Source organism: Danio rerio, chromosome 2, assembly GCF_052040795.2.
Source record: "Danio rerio strain M-AB ecotype USA chromosome 2, GRCz13ab, whole genome shotgun sequence".
NCBI classification, from domain to species: Eukaryota; Metazoa; Chordata; class Actinopteri; order Cypriniformes; family Danionidae; genus Danio; species Danio rerio.
The window spans coordinates 47,724,796-47,744,318 of NC_141022.1; the positions used below are offsets into that span (position 1 = coordinate 47,724,796).

Consider the following 19,523-nt stretch of genomic DNA (forward strand, 5'->3'; position numbering starts at 1 on the left):
GTTGATTCTTCAATATTTGTACCTGAACAGTGAATACCTGAAAACTATAATTGACTTTTATCTTAACTATATTTTATTCATCTATGCTTGTAATTTATGTGTTATATATTATTTGAGATTTACTCCTCTACAAAATCCCCCCAGTCAATCCAAATAAACCTGTTAAATCATCGGATGGAATTGTATCGGCATAAATTATATCACAATTCACTAAGATATCACTTGTCAGCCCTACTTTCATAATATAACTGTGTTTGCTTTCACTTTTAATCAATTTAACGCACACTTTCTGAAAGTATGTCAGAAAATCTTACTGACCCCAAACATTTAAAGTGTGGTGTGTATGAATAATATATGTGTGTCTTACTGTGACAGTAGCCAGCAGACCCTCAGGGACATTAGCGACAATGATGCCGATGAGGAAGATAACGGCCTCCAGCCAGGTGTAGCCCAGAATGATGGACAGGATGAAGAAGGACATGCCTAGAAAGATGGCCACCCCTGTGATGATGTGAATGAAGTGCTCGATCTCCATGTTGATGGGAGTTTGACCCACTTCCAGACCAGATGCCAAAGTCGCAATGCGGCCCATCACTGTATGATCGCCTGTAGCAATCACGATGCCGTGGGCTGTACCTGCACATGTAAAATAAAATGAACCAATTAATGTTGTAAATAAAAAAACGGTACTGGTCTTTCGGTTTGTGTCTTTGTAAACAATTTATATAGGCTTAATAAAACAAACAAATTAAGTTGAACATTACTAAATGCATTTTGCCTGTTTAAATTAAGCCTTGTAAATTGTTTGCAACCACTTATCTTAAAAAATGTGGTAAATCCAATTAATAATTTTTTTCAGTGTATGTTCATTCTTAAATGCAAGATCAACCTTTCAGTAGCTGTTTATGCCAGCTACTATTAAAATATCACTAAGCCTTATATACAGTAGCACATCTCATATGCAATAATCACAGGAACTGTGGGTTTTATAATTCTTATATTTTTTAAGTTTTAAAGTCCATTTTATCAGGAATTGTGAAAAATAAATGATATTATGTTAGCCCACCTCTATATATAGTGGTGACTAATTAATACATGCATATCTTTAAATAAATATCTTTTAAGTATAATATATATATATATATATATATATATATATATATATATATATATATATATATATATATATATATATATATATATATATATATATATATATATATATATATATATATATATTCTGTTTGGACATGTTAAGCTGAAGTCACATTAGAGTTTGTGCGTGCAAAATTCTGTTGTACGGTGCAGTAAAAAGGGGCAGGATTAAACTAGATTTATAGACATTTAAAAATGCAAGCAATTGGTCCATGCTTTAATTTTCTGTCCAGAGAGGTCATGTTCAATTTTTCAATTTCAATTTAATTTCACACATCTCAGTACTGTTACACTATGTGTTTCTGTGTGAAAAACATGACATTATCTAGCTTTCTGAAAGCCATTTCATTGTGATATTCACTTATACAGAAAGAGCACACTATTATGCAGCCACAGAGGGGTGCCCAATTTTTTGGAAAGCGCTACCCACTGTGCCACCGCATCACTCCGTTTTACATATAAAAGAAAAAAAATTAAAGGGGGGCTAATAATTCTGATTTCAACTGTGTAAATATGTATGTATGTATGTATATATATATACTGTGTATATATATATATATATATATATATATATATATATATATATATATATATATATATATATATATATATATATATATATATATATATATATATATATATATATATATATATACACACACATATATATATATATATATATATATATATATATATATATATATATATATATATATATATATATATATATATATATATATACATATATATACATATATAATTTTTAATTAATTAATTTTTTAATTAATTTTTAATTAACCAGAGACTTAATTTTTTTTTTTTTTAATTTTAAATTTTTAACAGAGCAAGGACATTTTCACAGTATGTCTGATAATATTTTTTTCTTTCGGTAAAAGTGTTATTTGTTTTATTTTGGCTATAATAAAAGCAGCATTTAATTTTTTCAAAACAATTTTAGGGTCAAAAATATTAGCCCATTTGAGCTACTTTCCCCCCCGATTGTCTACTGAACAAACCATAGTTATAGAATAACTTGCCTAATTACCCTAACCTGCCTAGTTAACCTAATTAACCTAGTTAAGCCTTTAAATGTCACTTTAAGCTGTATAGAAGTGTCTTGAAAAATTAGAAATGAGTTATTAAAACAATTATGTTAAGAACTGTGTTGAAAGAAATCTTCTCTTCTTTAAACAGAAATTGGGTGAAAAATAAACAGGGGGTTAATTATTCAGGGGGGCTAATAGTTCTGTATGTATATATATATGAATTTGGTTTTAAGTCCAATCTGTTGTTAAAGTTAATTACTTTACAAAGTTTTTGTAGCTACTTCAAAAGAGATTGATTTAAATATATGCATGAACTAATTAGTCACCATTATACATAGAGGTAGGCTAACACAATATCATTTATTGTTTGAAATTTCTGATAAAATGGACTTTGAAAGTTGAAAAATAATCAGTTAAAGCCTTTTATTTTACTTTTCTTTTTAAATATGTAGCATTGTACAAGTAACATAATACTTTACAGCATTAGCTGAACAAAACCATAAAGTTCTAAGTGTCAATCTTTTTGAAATTAAGACTTATACATCGTATGAAAGCTGAAAAAAAATCTTACATCTGTAAGTTCAAAACAATCTAAATATTAAGCAATGTGCATTACTGAGAATTTACCTGTGATATATTTACAATAGTAAATTGACATGATATTAACAGTTTTTCCATTGGTTTGGCTCATTTCTTGAAACAGAAATTACATTCTCAAAACAACATGAACAAACCTCCAAGCCCTTTGGCAATTGTTCACAACAGACTTGAATTTCTCATTCATTTCATTAAATTGCAAATGTCTAAGTACATTTTTGCAAATGATTAAGTACAGAAAGCCTACATTTAGCACAATTTCCAAGTGAATAGATCTTGTTGATCTAAACTGACCGGTAATTCTCAGTCTAATGGTTGTTCTCTCCGAAATGTGTCAGCGTCATTTCATTGTATATGTTATTACATGCACAACAGTCTGTTCAATTGTCAAAATTAGTCAAGACCATAATACCATGAATACCATACAGTAGGTGAATCCTTGGAACATTTGATTACAATTTATTACAGCTATTTATTCTTTTTGCTCTGACATATGGAAGTTACTTTGTGTGTGGAGTTACCATTTCCTTGGCAGTATGACTGCAATGTGTGACATTAAATCTTAGAGGCTACTCTTACCCTAAAATCCCATTTCTTTTTTTCAGTTTTATACACAATTGTATTCTGTTAGCAAGACAAAAAACTGTACAGTCATTGTTATTGAAGGACTAGGCTAAGACTGTAAGGTGGACATAAGGGATATTTTAGTGGTCCTTTGCCATAATGACAAAACATCTAAACATTTCAGCTTGCAGTGCTTACACAATGCTAAAGGGACGAAGCTTTTTGGGGCTCTGACTGTTTAAATGAGAAGGAAATGTAGTTTTGACACATGAGGGAACTGTTTTGGGAAAGGTATGAGCTTTTGCAAGGGAGCTATAGTGTTGTCCTAAACTGGTACACTGTTTTGCCAAATGATCTTAGAATTTTGAGAGTGTAATTTCTGTTTCAAGAAAAGCATCAAACCAATGGAGAAAAACTGAAGTGTAATAAACATTTGTTAAAATAAAAGAAAAATCAGTCCTTTTGACTCATATAATGTATTTTGGCTACTCCTACAAATACCACTTTTAAATAAAAAGAAAAATAATAAATCAAATGTCCCACTGCTGAATGAATAAAGATTCAAATACATAATAACAGCAACATTAAAGGAGTGATACGGGAGATAAAAAATAAATGAACAGGTGACTAAATTGAATAATGCTGACAAAAATAAGTATGAACAAATGCAGGAAGAAATGAATGTTCATAAACATTTCTAAATAAAACCAATCAATCAGACAGTAAATAAACAAATGACAGACCTTCCACACAGTTGGTGGAGAAGAAGCTGATGTTTCGGGTCTCCAGGGGGTTTTCATGAGTAAACTCTGGAGATCGAGTCTGAGGTTCAGATTCTCCAGTAAGAGACGAGTTATCAACCTATGAAAGACAGACAAGTGGTAGAGAATGCTCTCTTTCTGAGCTCATTCATCTTGCTAAGACTTTCAGCTAATAAGCAAAGCTGATCCCAGATCTGCACGTAATATCTGTCTACCTTGCAGCCACTGGAGGAGATGATGCGCAGGTCAGCGGGGACTCGATCTCCACCCTTAATCTCCACCAGGTCTCCCTGAACCACCTCCTCTGCATTTATCTGAAGCTTCTCCCCATCCCGGATCACCAAAGCTTGCTGATAGAAAAAAGTTGTTCCTTATATAGGTTATATAGGAACAGGTATATAGCAGCTAGCATCTCAGTATTAAGTTTGTAATATGCAACCCTGCACTATCAATAACAGGATTTCAATAAAGCAAATCTTTTCAAAATGAGCAAAACATTTTTTCAAAATCCCACTTGCGATTTAGGTGTGTTTTCATTAAGTTGGTAAAGTGCACAAACATGACAACAGTAAACATTACCTATATATGAGGAGTTAAATACAATGTCTTTGAGGGAGCTTGGGGACCTATTAAATTGTTTCTAGAATGTGGTGGAGTTGAAAATGTGTTAATTGAAGACAGGTCATAAATATTGATGTAAAATACTAAGTTTTTTTCTTCTGTATTATCTGAGTGTAAAGTTAAAATGTAATAAAGACATATAAAAAAAAGTTGTTAGAGTGGTTGACTGTAGTATTGGTAACCTAGCAACCAACAGTAAACACGATAAGCATAATGGACACAGTTACACAGGTTTAATGTTTTATTTGGCAAATGCATTTCCATCTCACATCATTCATGTTAACCTTTTTTTTTAAGTCCAAAACCACCTCAAGCGAGCGTAGACACTTTTTTGTGAATTAAGGGATTTTAATTCTAAAAAAATTTGGCATCACATCGCTCATTTCTAATGTGATACTTCAAATTGCATATTAATAGAGAGTAATGGAAACCCAGCTAATGATAAACATCCATATACATCGGTACTGTACACATGAAATCAAATCCAACCATGCTGATTTTGTTAGCTCTCATTGGTGAATAATTCATCTGTGCATATCATTAAAAAAATAGTTTACTTTTTCCCGGTCTTTCTGAATGAAATGCCGACTTTACTATATCCAATCAGCTCGCAGGGGGGAAATAACAATCCACGCTCACTGTTTTCTCATTTAATATTTTGTTTCTCCATTCTATTCTGTTTCTGATCTGTGTCACAATACGGGGGAAAAAAAAAAACGGTCGCAGCTTCCAGTTCATGCAGAGTTTAATAAAGATTAGTGCATTTGTGCACATTGACCGATTTATCAAAAAAAAATCAATGAGGTATATGCACATGGGCTTTTTTAATTTCAGCCAGCCAGCCTCAGGGCTTCAGGTGAACTGTCTTTCCATTACAAAATTGCCACAAATAAACTAGACAAGAAGCACTGCATTAAATTCCATTTCCCCCAGCCATGTCTTTAAAATATTAACATTTAATTTACAACAGTATTTTAATGGAGTTTCTGCGCTCGCCTGCTGATGGTGCTAGTGTTTACATGGTCTTTCGTCTCGTTTAAACTTGAACAACTAAATGAATGCTTAAATCAATTTAACTAAATGTATTGTAATTACATTTCAGCATCAATGCTGTAAAAGAATCCTCATGAAATTTAAAATAGTCATATTAAGCTTTCAAGTTTAATCATTTTCTGAAAAACACTAGCTGTGCATATACCACATTATCTCGCCAACAGCCTAGTAGTTACAGTAGTGCGTCGACACATAGCACTGATGTGCTCACAGTGACCCAAGTTAGATTCCCAGCTCAAGGTCCTATGCCAAACCTTCTCTCTGCTCTTCATGCTTTCCTGGCTCCATTTTACACTTTCCTATGTATAAAGGTTAAAAAACCCCAAAAATAAAAACATTTCTTCTTTCCTGATCTAGCTGTCTGATAAACTTGAAACATTGTGCACAACAAAGCATTGTTAGCTCTTTGATAAATAGTTTTGTTCCTCTTTCGTAAGTGCATAAAATGTAAATGCAGCAAATACTGTATCAATTTACCGTGTGGTGGTCACCCATCTCCGGTTATTCATCCATACACTCTGTTTGAGTTTCTTTAATTTCAGCATTTAAACTGCCCTAAACTTTTATTATTTTTAATTTCAGTTCATTTAATTTTTCCATAAACAACACTGTAAATCCATCAGAACTGTCTATAAAAGTCTAGAAATTGTAATCTGTATTGCCTATGTCATTCATTCATTCATTTTTCTTCAGCTTAGTCCCTTAATTCACCACAACGGAATAACCTGCCAACTTATACAGCATATGTTTTACACAGCAGATGCCCTTCAAGCTGCAACCCAGTACTGGGAAACTCTATACACACTCATTCACACACATTAACTATGGCCAAGTTAGTTTATTTGATTCACCTATACCGCATGTCTTTGGATTGTGGTGGGAACCGGAGCACCTGGAGGAAAACCACGTCAACACGGGGAGAACATGCAAACTTCTCACAGAAATGCCAACTGACTCAGCCAGGACTCGAACCAGCAATCCTCTTGCTGTGAGGTGACATTGCTAACCACTGAGCCACTGTGTTGCACATTGTCTTTACTGTATAAACTGTGGCAGTATTGAAAACAACATACAGTAAAGCTAATTCCGAGAAAAGGAGCTGACAATATGGTTTCTTTCAAAACTTAGGAAGGATTTACATGCATTTATAGGAATTATACATCAAGCTTTCCAATGCTAAAAAGGGATTTATGTGGATTTATGTAAATTATATAAAACATTGCTCATAATGATGGTTTCCGTTTGGGATTTGGCATTCGTTTCATGTATTCATTTGGCAGACACACTTTTACCCAGCGGCAACTCACTGCTGTGCTCACACTGACCTGAGGCACCATGTTTTTGAAGGAGTCCATGATCCGAGAGCTTTTGGCTTCTTGATAATATGAGAAGCAGCCGGTTATGATGACCACAGCAGACAGAACCACACCCAGATACAACTGCAGCCAACCAGAGACAAGCCACAAGGTCAAGAGGTTTAAACATAGTACACAGAAGACTTTACTAGTACTTTTGTACTGATTTTTTTTTAAAACAGCATGCAAACAGACATCTTTCTTAAGATCCATTGATATCTTGATGTTTAATCTATTCTTTAATTCTTCAAAGATATAATCCAAAAAGCTACAATATTTTATGAAGAATAGACTTTAAGTTTACCCAAAATTAAAATTGACTCACTATTTACTCACCCTCAAGTGGTTTTTCTCTTGAACACAAAAGTAGATGTTTTGAAGAATGTTAGAAACTGACAACCGTTGACTTCCATTGTAGGAAAAACAAATACTCTGGAAGTCAATGGTTACAGGCTTTCAACATTTTTGCAAAATAACTTTTGCATTTAACATGTAAACACCAACATGTTTGTGACAAGTAAAGGGTGAGTAAATGATGACAGCATTTCAGTTTTGGGTGAACTGGCCCTTTAAGATGTTATAGGGAACAGCGCAGTCAGACTGTTTTAAACAAATACACGCAATGTCATAACCCTTAAATAAAACAGTTTAAAATGGGAAACATGCGGAAATCATGGTGTAAAGAGAGCAAACACAGTTAAATGACCCTTAACATCACGTTTTCATTTATCACTGACCCTAAACTGTCCCACAAGCAGCTGGCAGCTCAGTCTACAAACTGGGCCTCATTCATCATACTGGATATGGGACACCAGAGCTAAAAGCAATGTATCCACCTCAGTCGCCAAAAAATGGGAGCCGCAGGTTTTAATTCCACTCTGGTGGACTGAGACCAATTTACCTCATCATTTCTTGTGAATTTGTGTTTTAATCGGCTTAAAAACGGATTTTAGAAAACGTAGATGTTTGTAAGAAAGAAAGAATGGGTACTACTTATTATGGAAAATATTTAAATGAGTAAATATACAGTTTAAACTAGATTTTAGTTAAATATTAGAGACATATGGGCACATGACATGAACATTATGGTAAAATATTTTTACACATATAAATGATTCATTTGCATAACAGAAATAAAACATATTTCAGATAATTGGCTGGGTCAATGTGAGCCAAGTTTGTCTGAATACATAGAATTCATAGGGATCCTAATCCTTTGACTTTAATTTTTGGTACAGTGCCAGAAGAAATGTACCTGTCAGCTAATCATGTAGAAATCATTGCCTTTTCTTTTTTATTGGCCAGATGCCTGATTCTTCTCAGGTGGAAAAAAATAAACCTGCCATCCCACAAACATTGTATATTAGAAGTGCTATCACTTCTTTAACTCGAGCACCTTAAGTACACCATACGAGGCTCTACTAAAAAGTTTCAAGAGGTTTGGCAGCCTTTCCAATCCTACATTGATTGCTTAGGGGTTATTATATCCTAAGTGAGAGTTTATTTCTAATTTCCTTGTTTGTTTTATCTATTTTTATTTATTTTTTATTTATTTCATTTATTTATTTTCATTTTTCTCTTTCTCACTTTTTCTTTATGAGGTGTATGTCTGTATCTGTGTACCATGTTAATATGTTGTTCAATATGTGTGTTGTGAATAAATTGAAGACTTTTGAAAAATCAATAAAAATATTAGAATATGAATACACAGGATTCAAAAAACAGTATAGCCAAAAAGTACCGGATGATACTATTTCCAGCGAGATTCTGAAATGGAAACTATACTGAAACGACAGGACTGACACAGTAGGTCATGTGATGATGAAAACCTGGCGGATGCAGTAGATCCATATTCCATTAATAATACCTAAATTCATACTATTTACAACATATTTTTCTAACGTTCATGAAGTAAATAAATAAAAAAACTATTGGGACCTACTCAAGTAGCATTGACTAGGCTGTGTTACCAGGCAGATTAGTGGCTAATTTGTATTAATTGACTATCTAATATATAATAATATGTGTATGTTTTAATATGATCCGTTTACTCCACCCTGATTTTAGGGCTGTAATGTCTATATTCAGGGATTGACCAAATTTTCGGCAGGCAAAGATTTATTGGTTGAAATGGTAATTTTGATTCTTGCTCGGAAGAGAAAAACTGTTCAAATTACAAGTTGAAAACTAAGGCTATGCTGTGCTGCACTGGCCAACAGTGTTCAGTGAATTGGTTTCACTCTTCCTCCAGCCGTAATCACTGTGTGCTCTGATGCGGCTTTTGCACCAGACACCAAAACCGATTTGAAACCCATACATTTCAATGGCTTGCACTGCGCAAGCCCAATTTCAAGAGTTCACACTTTGCTGATAATAATAATAAAGCTAATAATTTAATAATAAAGCGTGTTAGGCATGCTGTCCTGGGAGAGAGCCCTTAGCTCAGAATATCCATGAACCCCAAACCCCAATTTCTGTGTAATGGAGAGATTTTTTTTCAACCCATTTCTAAACATAATAGTTTTAATAACTCATTTATAATAACTGATTTATTTTAGCTTTGACATGATGATAGTACTTTTATTTTTTCTTGATATTTTTCAAGATACTAGTATTCAGCTTAAAGTGACATTTGAATGCCTCACAATGTTAATGATGTCAACTTTGCAAGTAGAGACACTTAGGCAAGTCAATATATAATAATGGTTTGTTCTGTAGACCAGTGTTTCTCAACTGGTGGGTCGCGGAGTGTGTAGTCAGTATTATTAACTTATTGTGCTTTTATCGGACTTTTATTTTGAAATGCGCGTGCGACAACGGTACCGTTTGACATGTGAAATTTCATTTAATTATGGCAACAAATATGTCGAAGCGCAAGTAGGACCCCGAATATGTAAATTATGGATTTACATATATTGACGACAAAAAAGGCTTTAAACCTCAGTGTATCACATGTAGTGAGGTGCTCTCACAAGAGAGCTAAAACCTTCTAAATTAAAACGACATTTAGAAACCAAACATCCCAGTTTCAAGTGCAAACCTGTGCTGTGGACTATTTACAAAGACGACTCCAATAGCTGAGGACATTCCAAAAGTCCCTAACATCTTTATGTTCAAAACAAGTACAGGCACTCCACGCATCTTACTGTGCTCACTGTGTAGCAAAGGCCAAGAAAGCTCACACAATAGCAGAAGAGCAATTAACGAGTGATTATTATAAAAATAAATGGTTATGATTATTTTAACCATTTAATTTAATTTGCTGGTTGGTTCTGTTCAACCGGATCAGTGTTAATGTTTTATTAACAGTTCAGTTTAGTTAATGGTAACAAAACTTTTCCTTACCCGCACTGTTTACAGTATTTGATGTTTTTACTTTGTAATATTACTCTAATTTGCCACATTTTGTTAAATGACAGCAGTAAAGTATTGTTTATTTTTAAGCTTTGGTGATTTTCTTATGATTCATCTGTCACTACTTGTGTGTGTTAACAAATAAATACAAATGAATTATAATTCCTAAAATTATATTATAAATTAATAAAATATAAATAAAATACCTAAAATTATATTATAAATTAATAAAATATAAATAAAATACCTAAAATTATATTATAAATTAATAAAATATAAATAAAATACCTAAAATTATATTATAAATTAATAAAATATGAATAAAATGTGGGTCCCGTGGCCAAACCAGTTGAGAACCACTGCTGTAGACTATCGAAAAAATATATAGCTTAAAGAGGCTAATATTATTGTCCTTAAAATGGTTTTTAAAAAAAAAACAATAACTGCTTTTATTCTAGCCGGAAAAAAAAATTAGACTTTCTCCAGAAGAAATAATATTATCAGACATACTGTGAAAATTTCCTTGCTCTGTTAAACATTCATTCATTCATTTTCTTTTTGGCTTAGTCCCTTCATTAACCCGGGGTTGCCACAGTGGAGTGAACCACCAACTTATCCAGCATGTTTTTATGCAGCGGATGCCCTTCCAGCTGCAACCCATCTCTGGGAAACGTCCACACATACTCATTCACACACACATTCATACACTACGGACAATTTAGCCTACCCAATCTACCTGTACCGCATGTCTTTGGACTGTGGGGGAAACCGGAGCACCCGGAGGAAACCCATGCAAAGGCAGGGAGAACATGCAAACTCCACACAGATACGCCAACTGAGCCGAGGCTTGAACCAGTGACCCAGCGACCTTCTTGCTGTGAGGCAACAGCACTACCTACTGCGTAAAAACTTCAAAGGGGGGCTAATAATTCAGACTTCAACTGTATGTGTAAAAGTGTGTTAAATCTGCCCGCAGACAGTGCCCTCCCCGTCTCATTTGCTGTGTAGGAAACATACTCACATTGTCATTGACAGGCTCGTCCTCTGTGGCTGCCTGAATACTGTAGGCCAGAAAGCAGAGGATGGCACCGATCCAGAGCAGGATGGAGAATCCTCCAAACAGCTGCTTGCAGAACTTCACCCACTCCGGGGTGGTGGGCGGAGGGGTCAGCGCATTTGGACCGTCACGCGCCAGGATTTCCATCGCTCTCTTATGGGTCAAACCCTGGTGGGATGGAGACAAAGTAACTTCCCGCAGCAACTCTTAAGATTCACTGCCAGTACAATACATCTTAAACCAGTCTGAAGTGAGCTTTCTTGGTCAATAATATACAGTTTTGTTGTGCTTTTAAAGGTGTTTTTGGCGCTTATCATAAGGTCAGGCTTTTGAGATCGTTTATATATTTGGGTATGGAATGCTATTGGGAAAGCCCAGGTAAATAAGGCTGTTTGATAATAAAATAATATTAAAAATACAGATATTAATAATAATAAGATTAATTCCTTACATTTATATAGCGCATTTCTGGACACTCACAGATTTACACATTTTTGGGGGGAATCTCCTCATCCACCACCATGTGTGTGCAGCATCCAGCGGAAGCCATATTGCGGCAGACTGCTGGGGTTGAAGGACATCCTGGGATATTTAACGACCACAGTTTAACGTCTCTACCGAAAGATGGTGCTCATTAAGCAGTATACAGTCCCATCACTATACTGTTGTGTTAGGACCCACACAGACCGCAGGTTGAGCGGCCCTTACTGGTCTCACTAACACCAATTCCTGCAACAACCTAGCTTTCCCGTGTGGTCTCTCATCCAGGTACTGACCAGCACAGCCTTGCTTAGCTTTAGTGGACAACCATGTGAGAGTTGCAGAGAGCTAGCTGCTGGCTAATATTTATTGAAAACTATTGGCCAAAACCACTTGCTCACTTAAACATTTTGTCATTAAAACAAGTAACACTTTACAATAAGGTTATATTAAAGTTAGTTAATAAATTATTTAATAAGAAAAAAAAGAATAATACATTTATTACAGTGTTTATTCATCTTTTCAAACGTTAAACGTTGAAAATAAAGTTGTTCATTATTAGTTTATCATAACTCTTTTTTTAGTTTATCTTTAAATATTTTGGATTTTATAAATACACAATAAATGTTGAACTATGAATAACTAATATATAATTTTTGTTCATTATTAAGTAAACTAACATTGTAAAGTGTTATTAAAAATTTATAAGTTTTATAATCTTTAATTAGTAAAGTTCAAAAACACATGTATAAAGTTTTACATATTTAAATGTACTAAATTATGTTTTTCATTTTATTTATTGTTTCATTTTTCACACATTTATTTAATAAATTCATTTTTTTTTCATTCTGGCCTTTTTTTCGTCCTGTAGCTGATATACAGATGGTTTAAAACAAATCTAAAATGAATTGAATGATAAAATTAGGTATAATTTGTTTAGCTTAGTCTCTGGTCTATCAGAGGTCACCACAGTTGAATGAACCGCCATCAATTCCAGCATATGTTTTACGCAGCGGAAGCCCTTCCAGCTGCAACCCAGAAGTGGGAAACTCCCACACAAGCTCTCATTCAGTCGTAATCACTGCGTGGTCTGATGCAGAAAGTGATTTGAAACCCATTCATTTCAATGACTTGCACTGAGGAAGGGCGATTAGTTGCTGTCCCGATCAAAGTTATTCATGTTATTTGCATGAATTATTTTTAAAACAGTACTGGAAAACTCCCATACAAGCTCATTCACTTCGGCTAATTTAGTTTTATCTAATTCGCCTATAGCGCATGTCTTTGGATGGTGGGGGAAACCTGAGCACTAAGAGGAAACCCACGCCACATCAGAACATGCAAACTCCACTCATAAATACCAACTGACCCAGCCGAGAACAAACCAGCGACCTGTGGTGAACAGTGGTGAGCCACTGTACTGCCAGTATAATTTGATATTATAATTTATTTATATTTTTTTATTAACATTGTTATATAGTGCTTTTAAATGAGCGTTTAAAAATGCTTTCACACATTTTTGTTTTAGGAGTGCCAAGCTGTTGCAATACTGTATTAAAAAGTCCAAAAATATCATGGCTCAAAAGGTTATATTTATTTTAGCTAACACTTTTTCACCAACTAGTATCACTAAATAATGTCCTAAAGCCTTTAGTTCGCCGTGGGTGTGCTTCTTGAATGTGCCGGCGGGTAAAATGTCATCACCATCTTGAAAAATATCCGATTCATTATTGCAAATGTCGAGGGTGAAAGTAAAGATGACTCACTCTGGCAAGGTCAACTCCATAACGAGTACTGAGCTCATCCAGAGTCAGCTTATGATCATCCTATAAAAAAAAAAAAAACATACTCAAGAACATCAGCTATAATACACGTTTTCCAATTAGTCATTAAAACATATCATATTCAATTTCATTGTTTGATTTCTAATTATCATTAGTTATGCTAAGTCTTATTTTATTTTTTTATTAGTACATATTCGGTAGGCACACAGACCAAATAACAACGTCTTACCAGTGACACCTCTTTCTTCAGCTCATCTAAATCTTTATCCTTCTTCTTCCTCTTTCCCCCCGTTGGTGCCGCCTCCGGGCTGCTTTCATGTCCGTACTAAGACGCGGAGAGAATAATATCCAGAGAATACAGCTTTATTACTCAGAGGTTGATCTTTCATAACTTATAAGACTTCTTGTTATGTTTCATTCATGGATTCTTCCGTATACTGTAGCTAAAACTAGAAATGAGGAGAGTTAATCAATTAGACATACATTATCGTAAAAAACAATCAGTTTAAGCAAAAAAAAAAAAATGTTAAAGCTTGTATTAACATGGCTGGGATATTAAAAAGCAGCATGCATGTGCACCTACAGTATACACGACTCTGCAAATTTGCCTTCATCATAGTGACCAAATACATGTGCGTCTGGAGTTCATTTATTCTCAGGATGTCACATGGCATGATTAAATATTATGATTATAGCCAAACAGTACAGAAAATGATATGACAGTTACAATACAGTAATACTGTCACAGCAGGCACATAACATTATATGACGTTGATCTTTAGTTCTATTTTGCTTTTGATAATCCAACGTCATTTTAACGTCATGATATAACATCCATACAACACCAAAGGCTAACTATGGTAGACATTCTTAGGTTGGTTTTATGTTGTTCAATTACTATTTATTGTCTAACACCGACATCACCTAGCGTTGATATTTAGTTGTTTTTTTTGGCTGTGGCAATAAATAACTAAAATCCAACATTATTTTAATGTCATGCTATGACATCCATACAACACCAAAGTCTAACTTCGGTAGACATTATTTGATTAATTTTACGTTGTGTATTTACTATTTGCTGTCTAAAATCGCTGTCATCTGGCATTGATAATTGGTTGGGCTGTGGTGCTAACTAACTAAAACCCAAAATCATTTTAACGTCATGATATAACATCCATACAGCGTCAAAGCCTAACTTCAGTAGATGTTTATCTTTGGTTGGTTTTGTGTTAATTACTATTTGCTGTTTAAAACTGCCATCATCTGGCATTGATATTTGGTTGGTTTTAGACTGTGTCGTTAACTAATTCAAACCCAACATCATTTTAACATCATGATTTGACATCCATACAACATCAGAGTCTAACTTCAGTAAACGTTTATCTTTGGTTGGTTTTATGTTGTGTATTTACTATTTGCTGTTTAATCCCACCATCATCTGGCGTTGATATTTGGTTGGTTTTAGGCTGTGGCATTAACTAACTATAATCCAGCGTCATTTTAACATCATGATATAACCTCTATACAACACCAAAGTCTAACTTCGGTAGACATTCTTTGGTTGGTTTTATATTGTTCAATTACTATTTGTTCTCTAACACCGACATCACCTGGCATTGATATGCGGTTGTTTTTTGGCTGTGGCAATAAATAACTAAAATCCAACATCATTTTAATGTCATGCTATGACATCCATACAACATCAAAGTCTAACTTCGGTAGACATTCTTTGATTCACTTTATGTTGTGTATTTACTATTTGCTGTCTAAATCGCTGTCATCTGGCACTGATACTTGGTTGGTTTTAGGCTGTGGCATTAACTAACTAAAATCCAACGTAATTTTAACGTCATGAAATACCATCAATACAACATCTAAGACTACGTTCAGTAGACGTTCTTTGGTTGGTTTTATGTTGTGTATTTACTATTTGCTGTTTAATCCCACCATCATCTGGCGTTGATATTTGGTTGGTTTTAGGCTGTGGCATTAACTAACTAAAATCCAACGTAATTTTAACGTCATGAAATACCATCAATACAACATCTAAGACTACGTTCAGTAGATGTTATTTGGTTGGTTTTATGTTGTGTAGTTACTATTTGCTGTCTAATACCAACATCATCTGGTGTTGATATTTGGTTGGTTTTAGGCTGTGGCATTATCTCACTAAAATCCAATGTAATTTTAACATCATGATATGACATCCATACAGCATTAAAGACTAACTTCAGTAGACTTTTTTTGATTGGTTTTATGTTGTGTAATTACTATTTGCTGTCTAATAGCGACATCATCTGGCATTGATATTTGGTTGGGTTTATGCTGTGGCATTAACTCACTAAAATCCACTTTCATTTTAACATCATGATATGACACCCACACAATGTCAAAGTCTAACTTTAGTAGACATTCTTTGGTCGGTTTTATGTTGTTTAATTACTATTTGCTGTCCAATACAGATGTCATCTGGGATGGATATTTGGTTGGTTTTAGGTTGTGGCAATAACAAACTAAAATCCAATGTAATTTTGCAGTCTAATACCAATGTCATCAGGCATCAATATTTGGTTGGTTTTAGGGTGTGGCATTACCTAACTAAAATCCAACTTAATTTTGCTGTCTAATAACGAGGTCATCTGGCATTGATACTTGGTTGGTTTTAGGCTGTGGCATTAACTAACAAAAACCAAACATAATTTTAATGTCATTATATAACATCAATACAACGTCTAAGTCTACCATTAGTAGATGTTATAAATTTGACGTCATTTTAATGTCATAATGTGACATCCATACAATGTCAAAAGCTAACAGCATCAGTCCTTGATCTTTGGTACACTTTAGGTTGTGTCGTGAACCAAAAAAATTCATCTTGACATTGAAGTCTGACCTCAAACTGAGGTTGGGTTCTGACATCAACCCGATTTTCATACACAACCAAAATTCAAAGTTAGTCTGATGTTGGAGTCCAACATCAATTTTACATCTGGTGCCTGCTGGGATAGTGCTAGAAATGAAGAGAGTTAATCAAATAGAAGTTCATACCTCAAAAAGGAAAAAAAGAAATGAATACAATTTAATTAGCCTTTTAAATGTAGATTTTATTAAAATGTCAAAAAATAAATAGAATAAATTATTCATAATATGTTCTCCTGTGCATTTCCAGCATCATTACTTCAGTGTTCAGTCTAATATCATATTAATATCTTGATTTGGTGCTCTATAATAAACTGATTGTGCTCTAAAATAATATTGGTGCTCAATCATTATTAATAGTTTTTATTAAAATAATTTCTTATTAAATCTTATCTAACATTATAAATGTTTTTGTCATCACTTTTAATCCATTCAATGTGTTTTTGTATTTTTTTTTTTGCACTTTTGAATGGTAATATACAGATCTCCGCAGAAATATGATACAGCATTATTGTTTTTTTTAAAAATCAGAAATTCAGAAATGTTTTTTTAAGAATTGCAGACTGTAAAAAATGCAATATGTGTTGGGACAACATAAAAAAAATAATTTAACTTATTTGTTTTTACAAGTTTAAGTGGACTGAACATTTAAAATTTAAGTTGTCCCCAATAAGCACTCAAGAATTGTGTTGTTTCAACTCATTTTAAAGAAGTAGTTTGAAAAAACAGCAAACATAATTTGGATGTGGAGACTACACTGCAAAAAAATGCACACAAGTTCCACACAAGTACTTCATGTTGTCCCAACACAAATCAATTATGATAACTGTTTTAATAAATTTAAGTGGATTAAACATAAAACATTAAGGTTGTCCCCAAAAAAACTTAACAATTGTGTTGTTTCAACTAATTTTAAACAAGTAATTTAAATATGCAGTGAAAGTCCTTTTTTGAGTGTAAAACTATCTGAAGCAAAAAAAAACCTAAAATCTCAAACTTCAGAATTGTGCAGAACATCCGCAATTAAAGAACAATGACATGAGAATATGATTATGAAACATATTGCCATCTCAGCAAAACAAATGCACAAGAGATTTAATGTCTTTAACATTTAGAAATGTTCAGAGATTTTTTACGTTCCTAAGAGTACATACACATCAAGTTTGTGCTTATTTGTTAATTATTCAGCTAAATGTTTCTAACAATCTTATAGTTTCTAACCTGAACGGCTGATTTGTATATTAATGACTACAGTGATATCAACTAAGCCATGGTTATACATCACGCGACAAGCCATATGAAACTCTGACAGCTCTTTGACAGTGTTATCAAACACATGAGTGTGTTTGCTGATGTTGGTTCGTGTAAAGTAGAGTACTTTGTGCTCGTCATTGGCAGTAAATGTGTGCTGTGTGCTGACACTAGGAACAGGGTGTCATGGAAATCACCTGGTCCTGTCAATCTTGCTCAGCTGCGACTGCGTGCATGTGTGTGTGCGTGAGGCTGACACGTGCACAGACAGAATAAAGATCATTCATTACACCTTAAATCAGACCTCTTCTCTGAATTAATTCATATTAATACCAATCATATATAAGCCAGTGTAATCCATCAGAGCTCTCAGGCTCATTATGAGCTAAAGCAGCACACAGACAGCATTGTATCATTAAAATGATGTTCAGATAATCGCACACGTCAGATACAACAAACTGACAACAGCTTATTATTTCAGACATTAAATTAGTTGCCGTTTCTATGACGGATTGCATTAAAACTGTCATGAAATGTTGTGTTTTTTTTACCACTGCAAAATTATTCTTTTTTCAGACTAAATTATTGAGATAATAAAACTATTAGCATTTTCGCATTGTGACATTTCGTTATACTTTATTCTCTTTCCTCAATTCACAATAGCTTTCATTCTTATTACAGCAAAGTATATATATATATATATATATATATATATATATATATATATATATATATATATATATATATATATATATATATATATACACACATACAATATTATTGTTTAATAAAAGTGTTATTTGATCAAATGTTTTGTCAGAAAGCATACATTTTAAATAAACATATATACAGTTGTATTACAAAGTTATTTAATTTAACTCCATCTTATTTAACTTTTACAAATCATTAATTATGTCTAGTACTGCACAGAGCAGACTATTAATAACAGGGAGGAAATTAGCAGCAATTGCTCAAATAATGTCATAATATTACATTGTGAAAAGGGTTTATTTATTTATTTAAATTATCATTTAATTTTCTTCTTTTTTAATCTGTCAAAACAAAAACCCCAAGATTCACCCTTTTTCTCTCTTTTCAAATCACACTTATATCCCCTACACAAACATATCCCTACAAAAATCACACTGTATTCATAAGAAATGCATGTGACACTAAAACGATGTATTATTTAGGAGTGTACGACACTCATAACAATCTGTGAAAGAAAGAACGAAGGAAATAAAGCCAACCAGAGCAAAGGACAGACGGAATAACTGATGAAGCACCACAGGAAGACACACACACACACACACACACTCACCCCTTTCCCCATGTTCGCTGATAATGAGCCGGTGCCCGGATTTCTCCCACTCTTCCCTCACACGTGTGGAAGACACTGGTGGCTTTTTTTGGAGGTAACATACCACTTCTCCACCTGATAACACACACACACACACACATAGCTTTCTCCCCCAGTTGTGCCTCAGGGTAACCCGAAGCTGACTTCCCACCCTCTGCCCTAACAA

At 33.7% G+C, this 19,523-nt stretch overlaps 1 protein-coding gene across 2 annotated transcripts in view; it reads right to left on the reverse strand.

Annotated features, from left to right (window-relative positions):
- The window catches only part of atp1a2a (ATPase Na+/K+ transporting subunit alpha 2a), a 52,494-nt gene extending 33,065 nt beyond the window's left edge, over window positions 1-19,429 (reverse strand). Inside the window, exons 1-8 of one of the 2 annotated variants that reach the window (XR_015477917.1) lie at window positions 19,319-19,398; window positions 14,057-14,152; window positions 13,810-13,869; window positions 11,528-11,731; window positions 7,123-7,236; window positions 4,339-4,473; window positions 4,106-4,223; window positions 368-636 (exon numbers count right to left, since the gene is read on the reverse strand). Coding sequence is in view for 1 of the 2 variants with exons in the window: in NM_131683.1 (NP_571758.1) it covers window positions 368-636; window positions 4,106-4,223; window positions 4,339-4,473; window positions 7,123-7,236; window positions 11,528-11,731; window positions 13,810-13,869; window positions 14,057-14,152; window positions 19,319-19,330 (1,008 nt within the window). In the remaining variant the exon portion in view is untranslated. 2 annotated transcript variants of the gene reach the window in all.
- Window positions 19,430-19,523: the final 94 nt, after the last annotated feature.